At 40.5% G+C, this 24,163-nt stretch overlaps 1 protein-coding gene across 1 annotated transcript in view; it reads right to left on the bottom strand.

Annotated features, from left to right (window-relative positions):
* Positions 1 to 1,308: 1,308 nt before the first annotated feature.
* The window catches only part of MSH3 (mutS homolog 3), a 101,724-nt gene continuing 78,869 nt past the window's right edge, over positions 1,309 to 24,163 (bottom strand). Inside the window, exons 20-24 of the mRNA XM_071580143.1 lie at positions 23,932 to 24,089; positions 9,985 to 10,171; positions 9,681 to 9,810; positions 8,042 to 8,216; positions 1,309 to 6,104 (exon numbers count right to left, since the gene is read on the bottom strand). Coding sequence (XP_071436244.1) covers positions 5,996 to 6,104; positions 8,042 to 8,216; positions 9,681 to 9,810; positions 9,985 to 10,171; positions 23,932 to 24,089 — 759 coding nt within the window. The 3' untranslated portion in view covers positions 1,309 to 5,995. The remainder of the gene's footprint in view (positions 6,105 to 8,041; positions 8,217 to 9,680; positions 9,811 to 9,984; positions 10,172 to 23,931; positions 24,090 to 24,163) is intronic.

The raw sequence follows: 24,163 nt of genomic DNA, 5'->3' as shown, positions 1-24,163 counted from the left end.
CCAATCACAAAACTGTAAATGTCAAAGCAGTATGGAGGTCTGACCACCCAAGTATCTTTGTGTGAGTGGAGTGGAGTTGAAGTGAGTCTTAGGGCTTCTCCTGGGACAGTCACAAGGCAGGTGCCACACATACAGCCCTGGGATTCCGAAAAAAAAAGCAACAAAAAATGCACTTTTCCAAGGAGTTAATTATGTCCATAACTTTCTTTACAACAGTTTGTAAACCTGAAGGTAAGCACTCACCACACTTTAGCTCATAACCTGTGTGTGACAAGACCACTTTGGCTCTGGTGCAGGACCAGGACTTGTTTTTGCAAATAATTCATTTCCTCTCCCTGCTGGGAACGCTATAAACTATCCTACCTCGTGTTGCCAAAAGAAAAGGTTATGGTACCTCAGGTCCTGTAATAAGCATCATTTCCTCACTTGCACACCCAGACAAATGCAGTGCCTAGATCTTACTGTGAAGTGTTTGGCAAGGCAGCCCTCGGCAATGTGAAAAAAACAAAAAGGTTTAAGTGCTTAGTGGTGACCACAGAGATCTGTCAAGCTCAGGTAAACAAAAGCACAGCACTGGGCACTCGGTACCACCAACTCACCTCAAAACTCCATGGATCTAAAAATGAGAGGGCAAGTGAGGTTGAGACCTGAAATTGTAAGTCAGATACTCCTTTATGCCAATCCTGTGCTGATAAGCAAAGCATTGAAGCATGACTGTGTAAAGGTGAGGGGAAAGTCAAAATTCTTCTCCCTGTTGTTTTTCTTACCTACACTTCAAAATACAGAAAGCAGAAATGTTTACATGTGTAAGTTAAAAGCAAAGTTACAGATGATGTCGGCTGAGATTTGATGAAACCCAATAATACACCAATTTTTAACCCTGAATTGACTCACCGAAGTCCTTGGGAACATTTTTAAGGGATCCTGAAGATGAAACTGTTAGAAGTGAGGGTGTGGTACAGACCAGGGTGAACTCACCTACCCGGGAAAGGGGAACACACCTGCAGGGAGGGACCTGTGCAGGCCAACAGCTCATGAAGAGTGTGACTGGTGCCATCCATCCTGCACCTGACTGTGATGGGGGGACAGGTTTGTGCAGAGCCTGGGGCAGAGGAGAGGCTGCAGAACACACCAGCTTAAAGAACAGCACCCAAGGAAATTACTGGAACACCTTCACACTCAAGCCTTGGGAATGTAAAATCCAGAGCACTGCTGAAGCCTCCACTGGAATACTTGGATTCCCGAGGGAGAATGAATTCAAGGAGCTGCTGTATGGAAGTAAGCTTAAATTTATTTAAATTTTATTTAAATAAAGTTTAAATTGACAACCTGTTTTAAGTTATTTTTTGTTGAACATCTTTATCAGGAGGAAGAAAAAGGCAGTGATAACTGAGATGCTTGTAGAACACACCAGCTGAGAAAAAACCCAGTGGATATGAGGAATGGACAACAAAACCTGCTAGAACAGTTTAAAAAGGGAGAAAAGGTACAATCTTAGAGGAATCAGGTGGACCTTTTTCGTCCTGCTGGAGAAAAGGGGGAAGGAATGCTGCAGCTTCTCAGCCCTGTGGCTTGTGGGGCAGAACAAACATATCACAGATCACTTCTAAGACTTAATTGCTGCTCCAATAAATGTGTCAAAAGGCTTACACAGATTTAGTTTGCAATTTAATTAAAGGATTAGCAAAGTTTTCTTTTCCTATGTAGGAGCTATTAAGAATAGGAACTTGCAGAGAAGATCAGCCCATTTAACAGAGCTACTTAATTGCATTAATGGTCTTGGTTAGGTGAGGTACTGCAAATAGAGTGCAGTATTCGACTTTATGCAGACATCCCTCACCATGCAACAAGGTGAGCTCAGGGTGTGCATAAAACACAGCCAAGGGGAACAGAAACTGGGGAAAGGAGGGTGGTCCCACTGCCTGCATAAGGGCTGGGAATATTCTTGGAACAACCAGCTCAGTGTCCCTTGGTGCTGCGTTCTTAGCACTACTAGAATTTAATTACTTTTGAGAATAGTTTTGAATAAAAAATAAAATCCAAATTACAAGTCACATCATTCCCCAGCAATGCACTTTTTGGGTACGCTGAGTTAAACCTGGACAAGGATGCTGTTCTCCTTATCAGTCCCCCACTCCCCTCTTTGACTGCACCTCCTTAAGTTCTTGTTTGTCCCCTGAGTGGCCACTGCTGGAGCTGCCACAGCCCAGGACACACCTCAAGAAGGATGCTCAGCCCTCCCACTGCAAAACAAAAAGGATGCTCAGCCTCCCACTGCAAAACAAAAAGAATGCTCAGCCCTCCCACTGCAAAACAAAACGGATGCTCAGCCCTCCCACTGCAAAACAAAAAGGATGCTCAGCCCTCCCACTGCAAAGCAAACACCTGCCCTATGCATCTCACCTGCGGATTCATCCTCCATGGTGCCTCACCCTGGAAAACCAATCCCCTCAGTCTCCCCTTCTCTCCACACTGGAATCCCACCTAACTGAACATCACAGTCCTCTGACCCGGGTCCTTCCCCTCCTCCTCTGAACAAGAACCACAAACGTGCTCACACAATGCATGAGAAGTTCTGGAATGCCCAGGAAAGGAGTCCATTTCTAATGCCTTGTGCAGAAGGAATATGCAAAGAGGAATATTTCAGTATGTAGGCAGAAAGAAAAGCTCAGTATTGACTGAAACTTTTACTTAGTGTTACATAAGACTGAGATAATTATATCTAGTAATCTTTCCAGTATTCAGGACACTCTGAGTTTTAAGTCACTGTAGATATGTGGATTATTATGATTTTTAAAAATCAACATTGATTTCTACTTCCTTATTGCAGATTGTGCATTTGAAATCTGTTGTGTGTTGTGTTTTCCAATCCACTCTTTCCCAAGAATCACCCATTTTCTTATAGCATAATAAAGTCACAGAAACTGCTTAAAAATAATTAAAAAATGGTTAAAAATTCCATTAACATCAGAAGTATTTTTCATTACTACTACTAGTGGAAGCTACCGGTATTTTAAATAAAAACGACCTTCCTTTTTAACACCTGAAAAAACACTTTTACACAGACAAGGAAACATTTGGAAGGAGGGCTATAAAAAAAATAAATTACAAATTCCTTGCAAGTTCAAAAGAACATAAATATTTGAAAACTATAAATGTCTTATGTCTCTCTCTCCAGTTCACTTACATGGCTTAAAGCAGCCCAGTCTCATACAAATACATAGCAGTGAACACCATGGCCTTGCATCTTACAAATCAAGACAATTGTTTTCAAAATTGCTTAAGATTTTTAAGAAATTAAGCAAACATCCTTTGCTTTCTCCTTGTCCCTAGGTGTAGGCAACAGGAAAAATCTATAATGTGATTAAGGAAGTCTCACTTCTCTCAGTACAACCCAATCCAACAAACCTTTATTTCTGTACAAAACACTGCATTTATATCAGAACTAGCAAGGCAGTTTTAATAAAGTAATTGAACCAAATTCTCACAGATTTTACACAGTAGAAATATTCAGATAATTTACCTTCAGACAGATTTCAGTAATAAGCATTAATTTCAGTGCAGTAAACACACTCTATTGCAATACCTGACCCAGCTGACATTCCAGTGATCTTTAAATTGACTCATACACCTTGTAAACTTATGTCCTAAACAAATTCATGTAATTCTTATAAATACTTCTGGAAAACTTTGCAACACAAAGAGGAATCCTCTGGAGAATGACTTCAGTAAAAGATGTTGTGTGCCAGCAATACAGGTGATTGCTCCTGGTGATGTGTTTTACTTTGAGTGTTCCAAACTGTCTTTTTCACATAACCAAACACAAAGGCCGTGGCAGAGCACCAGCCCTCCCTCTCCCCTCCCACCAAAATGCTCTGCCAGTCTGTGCAGTTGCCTCTGGCACTGTGATTTCTGAAAGCAACACCTCCAAAACAAGATGCACAAAGGCATTAGAATTCTTCTGTTAAGGTAACAATGAAAAGCCCAAAATAGAGATAAATACCACCTTTTAAAAAAAGGGTAAAAGCCATGAAGTGCAAAATCTTTCAAGCAGACTGTACCTTTATATATAGCATAAAGATGTACTTCTCACATGAATAATAAATTTTAACCCTGTCAGTACTGTGCTGGCACAGCAGAACAAGCCAACATTTTATGCAGGTTGCCAAGAATATTAATATTCAGACAACAAGATTTAAACATTCCTTTCTTGAAGGCAAACTCAGGACTAGCATGAATTCCCACTCTGGCAAAGCCCCATCTAAGAACAGGTCACTCTTCTTTAACCTCACACCTTAAACTTAAATGATCAAACACACTGACACAGCACACAGACAAAATTTTACTACTCTGATTTTAAAATAGGGCACATCTCCAGGATGATTCCACAACCAAACTGTGCTTCACATTCTTTTCAGGAAGAAGCTTAGTGTGCTTGAACTGAAAAGAAAATAAAAGAGTAATGGTACAAAAAAAAAAGATAGGAGCAGCTTCTCATCTCCCTCTGAGGACAGTGAATAAAACAGTAGCTTTAGTTAATTAGTTGCATGTCCACCAGGAACATTTCTGGGACAGCAAGATAACCTCCAGTGCTGGACTGAGCAGGGCTGGAAACAGCAGTTGTTTCCACTGTGCTCAGACATTACAACCCTGCTGTGACTGCTCTGTTCTCATCACTACAGCAAACAGCAGTACCAAGTCCACATTTAATTGTATTTCTTCATTTTTTTCACTGCATCCAGGTCTTTTTTTTTCCTCCTGTCAGACCATAGTCTGAATGCTCCCTTGAGGGAAAAGACTAAAAGCACATTTAGCACATACAGGAATTGAGTAATGGCTCATTTATTCTCTTTGATGACTCTGGTCAGAGGCCTTGAGTTCCCAAGCCCTGCATCTGTGCACATTAATGACAGGGTATTGCATTCATGATGCTGCACAGTGCCTGGATCAGACAAACACACGTGTGTATCCACACCTTGACAGGCCAGTTCTCCTCTGCAGCTCCAGCCAATGCACTGCAGGGTCTGTGGAGGAGCCACATCCATCACTGCTCTCTGAGTGGCACACAAACTGTTTGTTGAAGTGATGTTCTGCCATCTGAAGAACTGGAGAGAGGTGTTTGTTTAAGGGCAGCAGTTAGGTGACAAGTAAAACAATTATGCCCTTTCCTGCAGTCCGGCAGGAAGGGGCTGCTCCAGTGTGGGTCCCCTGTGGGGTCAGTCCCTCGAGCACAGCTCTGCCAACATCACTGTCTGTTTCCACAGCAATTTAACCTCGTTATTTACAAGGGAAAACCAATTTGGATATCATATTGCCATATGAAATTTGGCCTTGATAACTGGAAATAAAAGAATTAAAAAGCACTTCTGTGTTTTTCAGCGTCACTCTGCCCCTGACAGAGCACTGGGGACACACCAGCTGCACAGTATGAATTGCCCCTTTCACTCACCCCACAATACTCCACCATTATTTCTGGCATTAAGTCTTTGTCCATACCATGTCAGAGAGGTACAAGATCAGGAGCCAAGGGTGCTCTAATAAAACCCAGTGAATTTTAAATGCTTTAACACTAGAACAAGAAAAGAAGTCTCTTTACAGTTCCCATTCTTACCAGTTTCCAGCACTGCAGCACAGCTGAGACTCAGCTACATTTTCTCAACACACAGAAATATTTCTTTAGAAATTGAACTACAATAAAGATGAAACTCATTATTTTATTTATAAAATATTTACCTAATAATTTACTAGTAATTCTTTTCATGTTTTCTATGTTAGATCCCCATCTGGTGCCAGCAGACATTTTGCAATTAAGAAAAAAGGTGAAAAGGGAAGGTATATATACAGAGAAAACCACACACAATGCAGCATCTCTTATCCCCCAGAAGGCAAAAAGGTCAACTTGAGGCACCTACAACTACACCCTGATCGAATCTGTTAGTCTCTGGACTTTACTTTGCACTTCCAGTATCTTCCATCTTTAACCATGATGTGAGGATTAAAAACTGTCCTTTCTTTCATCTTTAGGCTCACACATACTTTTCCACGTCTGTAGTTCCTGAGGATCATTTATCTTCCATGCTTCAGCAAAAGACTTCATTTTCTTTCTGGAAGAGGAAAAAAACCTAATCAAAATACAGGCACATTTTCAAATGAAGCACATCAAACCTTGAAAGCCCCACAGTTATCTGCAAAATTTTATACACAGTTAAAAATAGCACAGCTCAAAATGTTATGTGATCTTCAAACAACCAGCTAATATTTTCTAAGATACATGGTCCTGCTGTAGGACAGCCAACAAATTAATTTTAGAACTAACTTACAGCACCAGAAGCATTGACAAAACGATTCAAAATACTGAGTAAATCATTAAAGGAAATAAACAGCATTGTAGTTGGCAGTATTTAATTTCCATCATTCAGTCCCTACAACTTGCACTTGTAGAACCATAAAGACAAAAGGCATTTTCAATATAAATGAGTGCACACATCCTTCCTATTTTCTTCTTAGCGTTTTTTGATTTGTAAGAGCTGTGACAAATAATAAGACATTTAAAATGGGCTAACACACATTCCCAATGACAAAGATGTCAAAATCGGATGAAATTACCCAGTGGAGTTTCTGAAACAATATGAAAGTGATTTAAAAAAATAAGACAAGGCATCTGGCCCGTGGGTATTGTGACAGCACGAGTGCACTTGCAGTGAACAGGTCTGAGTCTGACTACCAAGGGATGGTTATTTGAGGTACCATACCCTTTTGTGGTTGTTAAGATCCCTTGTTGGACAAGGGCACAGGAGCTCCTGGTGCTCAGTGATGAGACAGGACAGAGGGCTCAGCACAGCTCTATACTGAGGATTTGCCCTTTCCACATACTCACACACAGATGGCAGCTCTCATATCCAAAGGCTGATGAATTGACACAACCAAGTCCCACAACTAACACTGCTCAGTCAGACCCACTGTCCCCCTCTGGGCACTCCAAACCAGGCTCAAACTACATCATCCCCTACTCTTTTTACTGCTCATATGTTTTGTGTGCCATTAACCTCTCCTGCAGCAATGAAGACATGCTAGAACTCTATTCTACCCTAAGTAATATGATGGCAGAATTTGTACAGGAAAAGACAAATTAAAGGGATGTATCACATTATTTCACATTTTAGCTTTATTACCCAGTAACTCTGGCCTTCCAGCTCACACACTCACTTTTCCAAACAATTTATTCTTGATTTTAGAGCCCTATGCAGCCTATAACAACAGAGTTAAGATATTGCTAGTAATATGTTGGTTTACTTTTGTCACTTATAGACTATTATTTCCAATTAACAAAAGCTAACACATCATTTTTCCCATAAACTCTCATGTACTGTAAAATAGAATGTTCTTATTTTGCTTTATTAAATAAAACACAGTGTTAAGCACCAAGAACTGTTGAGTTTCAAAAAAACTGTTTGCACCTATATATAATTAGCAGTCACAATGTTCTCATATGAAATTATTCTGTCAGGATTAGCTACAGTCACAGACATCCAAAATCTTGATTTATGATGTTCCTGAAGGGGCCATTTGAATTTTGCTGATAGGGCTGCCAATGAAAATAATAACAACAGAAAACCCCCAGTGGGAATGAATATGAATGTACCAGATATTTATACCTAAACTGTGTACATAATGTTACAAGTTTTAGAACAATTATGCTATTTGACACACATGGAAATTTTCACAACTAGTCTAATATAAAAGCTACATAGTACACACACCCTAGATGAAAACTGGGTATCAGAAAAATACTAAAATCCACAAACTTTCAGTAAAATTTGGAGTGCTTAGGGAGCAATCAAAATATATTCTAAATACTTCCAAGTTAAACTGAAACAAGAATATCCACATTCCCTTATACACTATAATATGCAAATACAACTTCAAGTTCCAAAGTAAGATACTTCCTAATTTAAAATCAGTATTTTCACAATCTCTGGTGAAAACAGAAGTAGGCATCATAGAAGGAAGTAATTAAAAAAAAACCCACAATTGTTCTGACCTTTTCATATTCACTATTCTCTCCAACTCCTTTGACTTGTGAGCTGCCTTCTTCAGGATTTCTTCAGGAATATCTGCCAGTTTGGCAACATTTAGCCCATAACTTCTTGCAGAGACTCCTTTAGTTATTTGATAAAGGAAAGTGATAAATTCAGGATTCTCTTCAACTTCAGATCCTAAAAAAATAAAACCAAAATCAAAACCTCCTCTGTGTGGCAAATACAGAAGTTCCCTGTCCTGATTAGCTGACAAAGTAAGCAGATAATACAATACTAAGGATTATTGAAGAGAAAGGTTAATGGCAAATACCAGGGCAATTCATAAAAATAATCATAAAAAAATGCTAAGAGTGACTTATGATGCCTCCTATAATTCAAGAACTGGTTCCATCATTGAAGGCACATGTTTCAAACCAATGTCTTTTCACTCCAAAGAGCCCCAAATTTTGGAGCTCCTTCACACAGCAGAATGAAGAACAGTAAAGGTACACAAGGATAACCTGGGCAGCCTCACTGAAAGTAAATCCATGGAAGATAAAAAACAGCAGAAAACACACCTCAGTCTTGATTAATAAACAGCAAATGTCTGCAGACAGTGAGACCTTCCAGAGAAGGAGCTGCCATATGTTTGATCCCTAATGCCTGCTCCCTAATCCTTTGTGTGTGGCTGCTGTGAACAGCTGGATGATGGGCTGGGCAAAGCTCCCACCTTGCTCAGTCACCCTTGTGTGAAACAGGAGAGAAATGGGTGTTCATTTCCCAAACCCCCAAAATGTGTGCATGACACACGTCATGTCAGGCTGACACTCGAGGGAGTCTGGATGTATCATGTTGTCCTGGTTCAGCAGGTGGGACCAGTTTATCCCTGTGTGGGTGTGACCAAAGCTGTGCATTCTAAACCCTCTGGGCCATTGCCCAGGAACTGTTCCCAATGGCCCATTGGCAGCAGCTGCCCAGGGCACAGCTGAGCCCTCAGGCTGGGAGCTGGCTGGGAAAGAAGCCTGGCAGAGGAGCTGGGAGAACTGCCCTCCAGGGACTCCTTGGCACCTCCACACCCACCTGAGGGCTCAGCTCTGCTCAGGGGCCAGCAACCATTCCAAAATCCCCCCTGACTGCCAGAGTCAGATCCCCCAGTGTGGAACTCCCTGCCCTGGGGGAGGGACTGGGGGCTCCCACCTGCACCTGAGGGGAGACAATCTTGGCATTTGGGGACCTCTGGGACCACTCATGGGATCCAGAGGAGGAGCAGAAACTGGACAGGAGGAGCCCACCACTCTCCACCAGACTGTGCCATCATCTGCACCAACAGGTTTGTCCCTTCCTTTTCCTTTGGACTCGAGGGAACCACGTGGGGCTCAGCATAGGGGCCACCAAACCCCACTGTGTTTGTGCCCCAGGGGGCTGGGTTAGACTGCTGGGTTTGTGGGGCAAAACTAATTTCTCTTTCTGCCATTGCATTTATTATAATACTGTTATTAAATTTAACTCTGACTTATAATCTCTTTTGTGTTGGGTTCGTTTCTCCTGCCACTTTACCTTTAATCCAGCACACACGTTCACACTGAGCTGTCAATTACCACAACAATTTAGACTTCTGTCTATACCTTCAGTGCCAGAACTGCACTCAGGTTTATACTGTACCATTTTTTTCACCAGTTTCCTCCTCATTCACCAGGAAAGCCATGTGGTAATTGCCAACTTTGTCTGGGTACAGCTTCTCCAGCTCACAAACCGAGGGATAGTGCGTGACAAATAGTGTCAGGGACTCCACCTACAACAAACAGATGCATAGCACGGCTTGGTTCTGATTTTTTTTTAAACACAGCATCACAGAACTGATATCCTTTATCCATATCCCCTTGCTCTGAATCAAGATATGCCACATTTCTACCAGGCAATGCCCAAGTCAGCCTGCCAGGATGGAAAAGCCAAACTGGGCACTTACATCTCTAATGAAATGCTCAAGTGTAGCATAAGCGATGGCAATGCCATCGTGTGTGCTCGTCCCTCTGCCCAACTCATCCAGAATCACCAAGGACCGTGGGGTGGCTTTCCTTATTATCTCTGCAGTGTCTGTCAGCTCTTCCATAAAGGTGCTTCGTCCTTTGTAAATGTTGTCTGCTGCTCCCATCCTGCATTGGGGCACAGAACACGCCAACTCATTAAAAATGCCATATAATGCTGGGAAAAATATGATGATGAAACCATTTTGATATAAATGCCCTGTTGCTGCTCCAAGCAGAGCAGAAGGACCCAGCAGGACATTCACCTTCCAGCACAGCTGCTCAGCACACAGTTCTCCCACCTCCACACATCCTGGGAATTCAGGCCAGGCAGGTCAGGAGAAGAATTCCCAGAAAGGTAGATATAAAGATGAATTTTAGTTCTTGGGTTTAGTTCAACCATCTAATTTGCATGGGTTTTAATGCTAATAATACTCAAAAGTATCAGATTTCCACATGGAGTGGACACTTGTGTGACCAGGTGGTATTTGTGCATCCAAACACATAGAACAGTTATTTCCTTCAGGTATCAACAAAGTATTAATTACACAGGTATACAGCCTTAACCAGCAAACCTAAACAGAATTTTAAGTAGATTTTAAGGTTTTTCTCCTCTTTCATTTAACACACAGGAGTTCTTAGACTCAGCAGCCTCCAGGCAGGTGAGCTCTACATACACAAATTCCTCCACATTTCATACAACTCTTCCAGCCCCATTTCAGACTCCTGTAACCCTCAATCCTCAAATTCTATCACAAATTGTGAATTTGCAGTTTTCATCTCAGAAACCTGATGAAATTGTTAATGATGAAATTGTTAATCCACCCAGTTCTTCTCTTTTTCTGCAGCCTTCCTTACCTGTTCAATTCATACATTTCCTACCTGGAACAAACAACATTTCTCTTTTTCCCATTTATGCTTTTCAATAACATTAATCACATTACACTATCCATTCTGAGACAGGTTATCACCAGCAAGCCACAGGTTAGGAACCTAAAACTGGATTTATTCACTCTAATCAGGCAATATACAGTTAAATACAAGCCCCACTGATTTAAAGAAAACTGACATATGGGCTTTGTATATATTGTATTTTCAAATTTAACAGCTGGCCACAACAGTATTTAGAGCCAACCAAAAACTTTAAAGAGAATCCCATTACAGCTTTTTTACCTCTTAGCCTTTTGCTGGGTCTCTCTCTACAATAATTGCTTGTGTTGCTACAGAAGCCCCACCGAGGTACTAATAATTTAATGCAAATCTTACAATTTTGACAAAAATGAGGAGGTTGAACCCAGCACAGCCATGGTTTGTATATATTCCCTGGTCCCTGCCCTGAAGATCTGGTATGGTGACACGCACAACAATGACATCTTCAGCCATAGATGAGTTAATTTTGGTTGGAGCTGAGCACGTGAGCAAACTGACTCTGTATATTTCATTTACATGCACACACAGAAGTCACACTCCCACATATTCCAGAATACAGATGATTTTGACCATAACAGTACTAACTGTACAGGATTTTTCACTGAATTAAATATATAATTCAGGACATAGAGGCATTGTGAAATTAACATTTTATTAAGCCACTTACTGCTGTAATCCTTTTAAATGCTGGGTTAAGAATTATGAACATACCAGATAATTCCTGACAGTGCCCAACACCCCTCAGCCCCTTCCCCATGTTAGTTCAGCCACCAGGTCCTGCTGTGAAGTCACAAAATCCCCTTCTCGCACAGAAGTCATAAAATCCCCTTCTTGCACAGACCTACAATTTAACCTGGGCCTGTTTTAACACCATTAACTACAAGTATGTTCATCAGAACAACAAGAACTTTTAGTGAAGCATCTCTCTCCATAATGGGGAACTTTGATCTTCGTTTCTGACCCCAGAATTAGCAGTGTTATTATTTTCTCATTATTTGTGTGGCTTTTAATCACAGAGGCAGCATCTGACAGGCTGGCTGTGTGTTCCTGTGGCTACACTGAGAGCTCTCAGTTCTACTTCTCTCTTGGATTGCATCACTTCCACAGAGCCCACAAAATCATTTACTTGTTTTGTATCTAATCTGCATTCACAAAAATAATGTTCAGAACTTCCTTACTAAATGTTCAAGATACAAACATTATCATTCCCTTGCTGTTAGACACAGCTGCAAAAGAAACCTTTCTTTTCAGCATCTTAAAACATTCAAATCTGACCAGGGCTTATCTACAGACTAAAAAAAAAAAGTGTTTTTTTAAATGACATAAACCCTCTTAAATATCATCCTTTGAAAATGGATAAAATTGTTCTTTCTGCCTCTGTTCTTAGCACTAGAAGAATTATCCTTTTCTTTAAACATAAATACTAAGCAGTATTATCCCAGAAACAAGAATAAATGTTTAATGTGGATGATTGCATTTATCAAACAGCTAATTTGCAGCAAGGCATTGCTCACTAACTTTATGTTGTATTATTACTGATACAATAAATCCTTTGAATCTATTGCTATTTTCTTCAAGTTTAAAACAGCCATTATAAATCCCACCAAACTTCTACAAGATTCAGCCACTTTGAATTTACATTTTAATGTATCTTGTCTCCTAAATGATTTTACACATTAAAATATTAAATTTTCCCCCATAATAATTTGCCCAGGAGTGCCTCCCTAGTGTTGGGAAGAGATCCATCCCTCCTCAGCAGACACAGTTTGGCTGGAAACCACTTGTAATTTCTATTTGACAGCCAACCAAATTCTATACAATGAAAAGTTCTTCATCTTATGATGCTCAACACATTTATTATGTAAACTGAAAAATAGAGGAGGCATTATCTCTTGTTTGGTTATAAAATTAAGAGCACAGTGTGGACCTCAAGTATTTTGTTATTCTTTTATTTCAGTAGGAATCTCTCATGCTGCTTGTGAAAAAGACCAGGTAGATCACACATTTCCAAATGAATCCTGGAAAGCAAAACTGCAAAACCATTATTTTCACACAGTTGTCACCATCCTGATGCTATTTCTTGATGCCTAGGTTACAAAACACCTAATGCTGGAAAAAGAAGAAATTACATTTTCACCTTGACTTAAGTAACATCCACTTGAGTTTAGAAGTTCCTCTAAAATACTCACAGGAGAAATAAAACCAAGTGCCTGTTACAGAAGAACAATAATTCAGGAACAACATTAAAAGAAAATTACTCTTTTCTCTGAGAATAAAGTACAGAGCACTTTAAGCACCAACAAGAATCACTTTCTCTGATTCAAAGACAACACTGAGAACAACACAAATAAAATAAAGTCCTAATGTAACCACAATTCCACTCACTCCCTCACACAAACCCCTTCAAAATATCATCTCAAAGATCACTGTATTTGAACAGGAGTCATTTAAATTTAAATTAGAATAACTAGTTAACAAAAAAGAAAGGATTAGATTTGCTCCTGCCTTGCAGTTCATCCCTTTTCTGTCATGGGACTGTTCTCTACAACCTGTTTTTGAACAACAATGTATGGTTAATTATTTTTTAAATCTCACAACTGTTTTGCATCCTTTGGGGTATTTTTGCAGAAAACACTCTTTCCAGCTGCAGTTTCATGTGGCCTGAGCTGAAAACAAATGGTTGAAAAAGTGTAAGTATTAAGATGTGAGTGAAGATATTGTTTATGAGAAGAGAAAAACTTGATATTGATCCCAACATGAGTGGAAAGACACCAGAAAAATTTCATTTCCACACTTAAACTTCTCCTGTTGAACTGGGTTTTACAAACAACACCTACTGAGATTTCAGAGATTGAAAAAAAAAAATCAAAATTTTCAGATTGGTCTGTCAAGAAAAGGAGCACAGGCACCCCAGGTGGAGGAAGGGCAGGATGGCTGCTCAGGCCCAAACTTTAACCAGAACAATTGCTCAGTTTTGCCCACAGAAGTGCTTTGAAAACTCATGTATTTCAGAGACACTGAGACTTCTAACTAGTATTTCACATGGTCAGTATGAAAGCAGCCCAGCTTGGTTTTGTAACTTCTGGCTACTTTCCACATACAATGAACGTGTATTAAGTAATTCCTTTGAAGATTTCCATGTGCAAATTTATAACAGTCCCCTGGCAAGAAACTGATGCTTCACACTCCCCCACAAAGTACTGGCACATCACTCACTTCATACCCATCAAGACCTCACTGATTCAAACCAAAAACTGACAATGAGAAAAACAATTTACAGAAATTGTAATTACAGACTGAAAAAAAAAAAAACCAAACAGCAAGACAAAGAGTGTTGTTATCAGGATAGTTGTTATTTTTGCATTATTCATGAGTGACTTGTAAGAAGTAAATGTGTGCAAAGTTGCATAGATGAGGACAGGAGATCAGAAGATGCTCGTGATATTAACCTGTTTGCAGTCAGCATGAACACACCTGCCCAGCCATTTCTACTACTGCTGATTTGCAGATTTTAAATGAAGAAACACCAGTGGTATGTTACCCAGAGTGGAACAGCAGTTGTTGGGAAGCCTCATACAATGCATTTAATATAAAACATGTATTTATTTTGTAAATTATTTTAGATATGTGACCTGCTCACTCTCTGAGAAATTAATTAAAACCTAAGACTCCCATGGATACAAACTTCTGAGTTATCCTGGAAAGAAAAGCAAGTCCAGAGTGACTTCAATACTGAAATTTCATAGCAGTTTTTACGTCTTTTTTCTGCCCTTTTCCTCATCACTGGGTAATTGAAGTAGCCAGAACAAGTTGTCACTTAAATCCTCATTTCTAGACCTGTCCCACAGGGGAATCCTGCACACAGGAGCACCCCAGTACATTAAAAGAAACAGATCTAACAGGATTAACTTTCAAGATGTGCAGTGCATTGATTTTTCTGCTGAAAGCCAGAGGAAAGACAAACATCCACAGTTAGTATTTGTAAAAGCTTCACCTGCACTGACAGGACAACACTGAGCTGAGAGGACAAGAACACCAGTGCAGTCAACACAGTCAAGGAGTGACAAGGACCTACCAGAATTGCTTTACAAGGCAATAAAAATTCAGTTGTTTCACAAAAGTTTATGCTATGTTACCTAGGGAAGAACACCCAAGAAAGTTGTTTTCTGAAATACAGTAATGACACCCTCAATAATATGAGAACTCCTTAAAAAGAACTGTTCCATCACCTGGGGCAAATACATCATTCACTCTTAAAATTATCTGTACAAATGTCACTGATGGCCATGAGAAAGACCAACTCTGTGAGTATAAACATTTTGCTAAAGGATAAATTACAAGCTTAGACACTCAAATTAAATTAAGGTGTTTATTTGAGTCACCAACATTAGCCTGAAGAAGATGAAAAAATGAAGACAAATCAAAACCCAGCCCTGAAATACAGGCAGGTTTCCACTGTCCACTGTCAGACACCAGCGAGGGAACTCGGGGTAATTAAGTTAATGTGCATTTGTAGCTGAGGATTGAGGCCAAGGGGGATTAAGGAGCAGAAACTACAGCAACAGAGAGGGACAGTGGCTGAAACACCCAGCACAGGTGAACTTTTCCCCTTTAAACCTGTGGACAGCAAGGAAAATCCAATTCAAATTGTCACCAGGTTAAACCATAGGATGGAAGAGTTTCAGAAAGGTAAATACAACCATTCAACTTACTGCAAAAGAACCAGGAAAAACCTCTCAATCCCTGTCAGGAACACTGAAATATGCAGCAGAAATTGTCCTATAAATCTGTTTATATAAAAAACTGCCTTTTATGCAACCTGAATGAATTTTCAAGGCTGATTTAAACCCCAGCAAACAAAACAGTTGTTTGTACTCACAGATTTCAACAAATGCCAGGTATGTAAACCGAAGATTGCTTTGTTAAATATTGTATTATTCCTTGTCTAAAAGATACAAGCACAACACTGCAGCTGCATGTTTCTATGAAATGAACAAAGACGTGAAGCTAAATTAGCTACAGATACATGCAAAGAACAGCCTAATTTATTTGTACAGAGCCACAGAACACTGTCAGAAATAGTTACAGCTCAAAAGTACTGTGAAGTGTCCAACACATCACTTTTCCAGAAAAAACACAATGAAGTAATTTCTCAATGTAACAACACTAACTACAACTTTTACTTACTCTTCTCTTAGGAAAAAACACCCCAAACAAAATTCCCAAACCAAAACCAAATTAACCAACCAAAAAAGCCACACAGATACAAAACCCCTCAAAATCCACTTGTGTCCATGTCATAAAAAGAAGTGCAAAGAATTTAATACACCATCCTGTTTTTCTCTGGAAGCTGAGGACAATTTACCCCAGAGGGGCAATTATATGATTGATTGTGAGCATAAATGAAAGGATTAAGTAACTTTTGCTATTCTGGCAGTAAACAGAAATACAATTAAGGAAGAACAAAATGAAAGAAATTACTGTGCCATAAATGAGTGCATTTCTGAAAATTACTTTGGGGTTATTGACAACTAACAAGTTCTGTTTGTCTGACTCACTGTGCTTTCCAGAGCAACACAAACTATGCTTGTTTAGCATATTGGTATAAAATTCTCATGTGGACCTGTCATTCACTTGGGATTGATTGCTTTGTGTGAACAGTTCCCTCCTTTTCTGCACAAAACATGAATCAATGGGCATGGCAGAACCATCACATTCACCACCACATTCACACAGTCCAAACAAAGATGTGAGGAAGTGCCTTCGATTTTTCAATTTTCTGACCATTATCTTTCAGTCAAACTGCACAAGCAAACTGAGAGACTTCTATTGTATTTTTTTTAATCTGATGAGGAAGCTGACTAGCTGCATTCATGACAAACTTTGTGATATTAACTTTTTCTAGGAAAAAATTATCCTTATCACCCTACCCTGAGGGCTTCAAAGAAATCAATAAAACTTAAAAAAGAAATAAACGGAAACAAGGGACTTTTTTAGTTTGGTAACTGGTTTTTTGTGTTAAACCCAACAAGTTTCACACATCACATAAAAATGACAGGCAATATTTGCCTATTGCTATGCAAACAGGACACTTTTTGCAGTGAAGCTCTGAAATAACAGAGATTGATACTTATTTGTTACTTTAAATTCAAAATTTCCCACTCTGTGCTCCTACTGTGTGGCTCCTTTGTACCAATAAAACAGTAAAACTGGAATTACATTACGTGCAACATGATTAGCCTAGTTACAAAAAGCTGTTTTGGTTTTTTTAGCCACCAGATCAATGGAGTATTTGTGCCCATTCATATTTATGAGGATTGTTTTTGTTTTATTCTTACGTGATTTACCTCAGATTTCAATTTATTGTGAAGAGCACTTGGAAAACATCTTTCACTCCGTTTCAGCTCAGATAGAAACACTCTTCCCTGCTTCACATACCACTCTACCCTGTGCTTTCTGAATTTCTCAAGAGTTCTCATAAAATAAACTTTTAACAAGCCTTGGAACGTTTAAATCTGTTAAAGCACATTGTGCAATTTTAAATACCTTTCAAATTTTAATGCTGGTGAGATTCCAATGAAGAGAAGTTACAGTACAAGCGTCTCAGGTTGATTGCCCAAGTGATTCAAAAAGATTTGCTTTCCATCATGACTTCACACCCTACTGAAATTAGTAGCAATGCCATATATATGTACATTTTATCCAGTTAAAATATGTTTGTCTACTTGTTTTTCTCAGCTCCACACACTCCTCACAAACCAGTAACATGAGTTTGTGGAGTTGTCAGGATTAAATAGCTGTAAAAGCACTTAGGGAGGGAACACTCACCACACATCTATTGTAAGACCCGACCTTTCTGAAAGTCAATTCCACCACTTACAGATCAGAAAAACAGTAATTTTCAATAAACCACAGAGATAAAAGCACTATGGTTTACTGATACACAGCCTTAGCAGAAGCCTGGATTAATAAGGGCAGAGTTTCCTTGGGGCTTTTAGTTTACTTTGAAGAAATCCTTCATCCCTAAACTGTCCTCTAGGCTTTAACAGCATTTTTTTTCGGATTCCAGGGAAGAAGAGTGAGGGCTCCACACATCCTGCACTCTTGCTCAAGTCCACAGAGGCACATCCACAAACATTCCCTTATTTCTGCCCCATAAATCCTCTTGTAGGTGACAACAATCAAGGCATAGAAAAGAAATTGGTGAGAGGATCCAGATACCTGTAGTGAATCACAGAGGAAACGTCACTTTGGGACACATAAATGCCTCTCCCATCTTTGTGGATCCAATTGCATGTGATTGACGTGTGTCCTTCTGCTCCAGGAAGATGGGGATGAGGAGTGCCAAGCACATCACTCAGGCAGGCATCAAATCCTGGTGTTTTTGGATATAACATCATGCTCTGTCCCATGAGTGTTCCATGCTCACGAGTTTCAGTGGAATGGCCATGTCTGGTCTTTGTGGATTTCAGGATTAGGTGAAGATCCCACCCCAGCAGTGGCAGAGCAAGGGAAGTGCAGCCCCAGCTGGCAGAGCAGCACTGAGGTCCCTCCTCACCTGATGTCCAAACCCTCCTGGAGCTCTGGCAGCCTTGGGGCTGTGCCCAATGCCCTGGGGAGCCTGGTCAGTGCCCACCACCCTCTGGGGGAAGAACCTTTTCCTGACACCCAACCCTATCCTGCCCTGGCACAGCTCCAGCTGCTCCTTTGGATCCTGTCCCTGCACAGAGAGAGCAGATATCACTCACATGGGTAGGTCTCCTAATGCAACTTCCAACAGGATCTTCACTTGGCAAGTCTCTCAGTAGCTCTGTTGGCCCTTGCAGGGATCAGAGTCCCCTCCCTTGACTGACCCCGTGGATCAGCTCAGAGCTGCCACCCTTTTGCAAGGTACTTGGCTGGAACTGGATCTCAGCTGCTGGAAACAAGACCCACCTAAGGCCAGAGGTGAGGGGGATGAAACTCCTCCATTGTTTCAGTGGTCAGCTGCCCACAGATTTTTGAGCTCTAAGTTTCAGTTGCATATTACACATGTTCAAAATCACTATACAAGGACAACAGAAACAGAAGAAAATACCAAAGCAGCTCTGCAGCTTGACACCTGGAACAGAAGATTCAGGACACACCCGTGGCTGTGTCTGTCTGACAGACTATGCATACAGACACACAGTACAAGCTGAACAACAGAACTGTCCCTCCCTGGCCAAGGTGAGCAATCACCATCTGTTCTCAAATCATTCTTAGATGTACAGTGGAATTTGAACTGAGTGTCTCCTAACTACGGACTCAGCAATGAGAAGTGCTCTCCATGTTAAAAATAACTTTAAATCATCTGTTAGAAGGAGAAAATGTAGCATAAAGTTCTTTGCAGTTAAATGCAGATCACGAAATGTACAGGGGCTATTCCAAGAGAATGGCCAAGTGCAGGCAGCTGTCTGTCCATGTGGAGTGGAAACACTGCACTGCTGCTCACCCAGGCAACCCACCACCCCACCTGTCAGCCTGTACTGCCACCCTCCTCCACCCTGTTTTCTCAATTCACCTTCACAGACAATTCAAACTGTATTTGATACCACGAGGATTGAAGTCATGCTGAGAGTCTGTGAACAGCAAGGAACGCTTCCAAGGGAGACAAAGTGCATGAGAGGACAACCTACATGCACCTTACTGATGCCTCTGTTTATTCCTTTAGAATCACAGAATCATAGAATGGATTGAGTTGGAAAAGACCTCCCAGATCATCAAGTCCAATCCTTGGTCCAACTCCAGTCCCTTTACCAGATCATGGCACTCAGGGCCACGGCCAAGCTCAGGTTAAAAACCTCCAGGGATGGGGAATCCACCCCCTCTCTGGGCAGCCCATTCCAATGCCTGAGCACTCTCTCTGCAAAGATTTTTTTTCTGCTCTCCAACTTCAGTTTCCCCTGGCAGAGCTTGAGCCCATCGTGCCCCCTTGTCCTATTGCTGAGTGCCTGGGAGAAGAGACCAACCCCCACCTGGCCAGAACTTCCCTTCAGGCAGTTCCAGACAATGCTGAGGTCACCTCTGAGCCTCCTCTTCTCCAGGCTGAACACCCCCAGCTCCCTCAGCCTCTCCCCACAGCACCTGTGCCCCAGTCCCTTCTCCAGCCTTTTTGCATGTGGCAGATCCCTTGCACGAGGCAGTTTTCAAAGCCACCTGAAGCACAGGGCACTGTGTTAGTGCAGAGAACTGAATGTGCACCCCCAAAACCATTCCCAGCCTGGCTGATGGGATGAACCCTCACTGGAAGGTGTGTCACCGCACTGTGACTGTGCTTGCTCAAGTCTGATCACTGAAATAAGTGAAATGGCTTTTATTTCAACACAAGAAGAGAAAGCCAGACAGGTAAGTGATCTAAAGGAAATTCTTTGTCCCTGTACCATCACCCAGCGCTGGCAGGAGCTCCTGTCCTTTGCAGTATTCTTTCTGATGGCAGCTTCTGATTTCAAAAAGGTGATTTTCAAACTCTTGAAATCAAGGCATCTGCTAGTTTGTATTATTAATTAGCCTATTTGAACATATTCTGTCTTCAAAGATCTATAGCATTCTCTCTCAATTTTGAAAATTGACTGTCATGAGGAGCTACTGCTGACCTGCAGAACTAGGCTAAGGTTTTCTACCTATGAGAAATTCCATCAATAACAGATTGAAAGTGAGACCTCTCTAAAGGTCAGCCTTCCTCAGCAGCTGAACATCACCCTTTCTGGGGGCATCATTAGGCCAACAGAATTCCTGCCATTAATTCCTCCATATATGCACATCCATGAATAACTACACTAGAACTACAAAAACCTCAAGGTTAATTTAAAGCAAAAATTGAACCCATTTGCTGCAAGTGAGGCTGGGAGTTTTCAAACATCAGAGCATTAAATACTCAAATCCCACTAAAAGTCAACATAGATCAGGTGTTGACCTTTTCAAAACCCCTCTAAATTTTTAAAATGGAATGACACTGATCAAGTTAAATTCTTTATGGAAAGGTTGCAAGCAAGCATTATCCCTGACTGGAGAAGGGGAAAAAAAGAAGAAAACATTAACCAGCAATCCTCCTCAAAACACTTATGTACTCCCCACATTCCAGACATGTCTGGAGCAGCCTTAGCACTGCCTTGTGTCCAAACCAGCAATGAAGCCGCATCATTCCTATTTTCACTCCACCTGGAAGCAACTCCTTCGTATCTTGAAAAATATTTAATATAATTCAATATTTAAAGCCATTTTAGAGAAGGTACCATATACAAATACAATATAACAGAAGGAATAACCATAGTGGCAACCTTTCAATTTCCATGGAAACCCTATTGGAACACAAGACACAAATCCTGGAGACAGAAATCTCTTAAACCTACATAAATACACGCTTTGAACATGCAGCCTATGAAGAAAAGAGGTTGCAGGAAAAAGCACCAATATTCAAAAAAGATTTATCAAGCACAACTGTTGGTGCCCCTGACCTTGCAGAGTCAGCCTGTGCTGCATCCTCACAGCATCCACACCAAGAGCAGCCCCCACAGACAACTCAACCACAGCAGGACAGAAGTACCTTCTAAATCTCCTTACGCAAAGTTTTTAAAATATTAAAAATATGCTGAAGATATTAACTAAAAAAAATCCTAATTTTCAGCAAGACACATGTGGCTTGGGGTCCAGAAAGGAAGTCTACACAGCTGTCATCATATTATGTAAAAAAAAAAATCCAAACAACAAATAAAAAGAAATCAAAACCAACCCTCAAAACAAAACACAGAGGACAAAACAAAACAAGCAGAATTGCATGTGAGTTAAGTCTCTGATCTCTTCCAGGTCATTCCCTACCAGCAGAAAGTCCAGGGCAAAAGCAGAGACTTCAGGAAAGCAAGAGTATTAAACAGGAAGGTGGGACACAACATGTGAGCTGATTTGTTAATTCTTTCCTCAAAGCAGGCACTAAAACCTGTTTCAAGGATCACTTCCCAGGGCTGGGAAATACCCTGAATGCAGCACCACATTCACCTGCCCTGACAGACTGCAAGGCCTTTCCCAGAGCTGTGCAAAAACCAAAACCAACCCAAAAACCCCACCCAAACCAAAACAGAGGTTCCTACTTCCTGCACAGTCTCTGCACATGTGTGTGTTGCAGAATCTGATATGCTGCTCCTTTTCCTTTCTGCTTCCTGTTACCTTTCAATTAATGCACAGCTACTTCTATCTTAATAACGTATTTTCAATTTCTCCTTGATTAATATTGAGCCAATTAGTTTACTCTTAATTGCCAGTGCAATTACAAGAATTTCAGCAATTCCTCTGTGTATTCATCTGCTGTTTGACACATTTTGCATTAAATGAAGAATGGCATATCCAGTGATCAGGGAGGGAAAGAAAAATCAGTGCTCTGTTTTGGAGTGTGGCTGGGTTACAAATGAAATGTCCTGACACCTCACACATAACATGGTCTAGGTCTCTTGGCTTGAAATCTGAAAGCAAAAGTTTTACCTTTGACCACACTACTTTATCAGAAAAGTTGTGAAAAAATACTTGGGTTTTATTCTTGTATAAGGGAAAGCGAAGTGGAATCAGAGAAATACACTGGGGAAGAGGCAGAACACAGATAAAAACCCGATTTGTTCTCCTTCAAGTAGGCACAAAACAAAATGTCTCTCCCAATGACTGTGTCACACTTCCTGATGTTTTCTGAAGAAATTATCCTGTTGTAATGACAGTCTAAGAAAAAATAGAGGAAAGCAGATACTCAGCCTTAGAGCAGCAGACTTACATGTGTTTGATTAGAAATTCACAAACCCAAGTGAAGCACTGTAAGTTCAGCTACACACAAAGAAGACAATCTTCAAATTGTTAGGAAGGTTTGTTCTGTGAAGTAAATCAGACCCTCTGTGTCTTCATGTCCCCTCTAGAAAAGCTCATCCAACCACCCAGTTGATTTCTTTCAGCCCAGGGTGGGGAAAGAAGTGAACCATTTTGAATTCTCACCTCCAATTAATTTTGGAAAGATGATACAAACTGTTTTCTGATTTTCTTAGCCCTGAATTGCATCAAGGTGCAATTTCATTTATTTTGTCATGACACAATGAAGAGCAAGAAGACAACACCTTTATATGATGAGGCAATCCCAGTGAGCAGTATTGCAGGTTCTCTGTTAGGAGTTAACTCTGGAATGCACACTGCCATCACAGAACTAGAATTTCAGGAAATTCTAGCACAGATGACATGATTGCTGTGAAACTTACAACCATACATAATAATCCATCTCAAATACCATCAGAAACACAGAACTATTGCTCATTACAAATTTTTAAAGAAAATGGGGGAAATACATTATAAAATACAGCATTTGACTGTACTGATAATCTTTAGAAATTACTCAGCACTGTCTCAAAAATGAGACTGAGTGCAACACACTGCCATTATTCACTCTGAAAAGCACATCAAGTGGGGTCTAAGTGTGTTCAAGACTGATAGTACAAGAAGGAGAGTAAGCACAGAGTATGTGCTGCCCCATATTCTCAGTCTCAAATACTCTGAGTTTTATACAACTGAACTTGACAGCAGAAACTGTGACAGGACTTTTCCAGGTGACAACATTCATTTTAGGGGAAACACCACTTGGGTACCACCCAGCCGAATACATTTGGCTGAGATGTCTGTTCAGGCAGATAAAGTTAGATATTTGGATCTTAATCAAGACACACACATTGAAATCGTTATCCTCTGAAGATTCAAAGATTACAATACAAATACCACAGCTTTCCAGAAAATCAGAATCAAAACCTTTCCAGAAAATCAGAATCAAAACCTAACAATGAATGCATGCCTTTAAAATGAAAAGGGAACCTTCAGGTAACAAAGTTCTAAATGAAAAATGAAATTATACTTTGAAAAACACACACACATCCTGCCACAGTAGCATTTCCATAAACATGCAGCAAGTTTTGAAAAATTACCTGGTAAAAATGCCATCTACAACTCCAATGGTGGCCTCCTCTGCAGGAACAAAAGAGCCAATCTGTGCCATGACTGTGATCAAGGCCACCTGCTTTATGTAGGAGCTCTTCCCTCCCATGTTGGGCCCAGTTATTATCATGACCCTTTCACCATCTCCCTGGAAACACAAAAGAGAAGTCAAATATATTGCCCTGCACATGGTGCTTCTCTAAGAAAGTCTGGTGTGTGCAT

The sequence above is a fragment of the Pithys albifrons genome, chromosome Z (assembly GCF_047495875.1).
Source record: "Pithys albifrons albifrons isolate INPA30051 chromosome Z, PitAlb_v1, whole genome shotgun sequence".
Lineage (NCBI taxonomy): Eukaryota > Metazoa > Chordata > Aves > Passeriformes > Thamnophilidae > Pithys > Pithys albifrons.
Note: the sequence above shows the minus strand (reverse complement) of the source record. Positions and strands in the feature narration are given on the sequence as shown.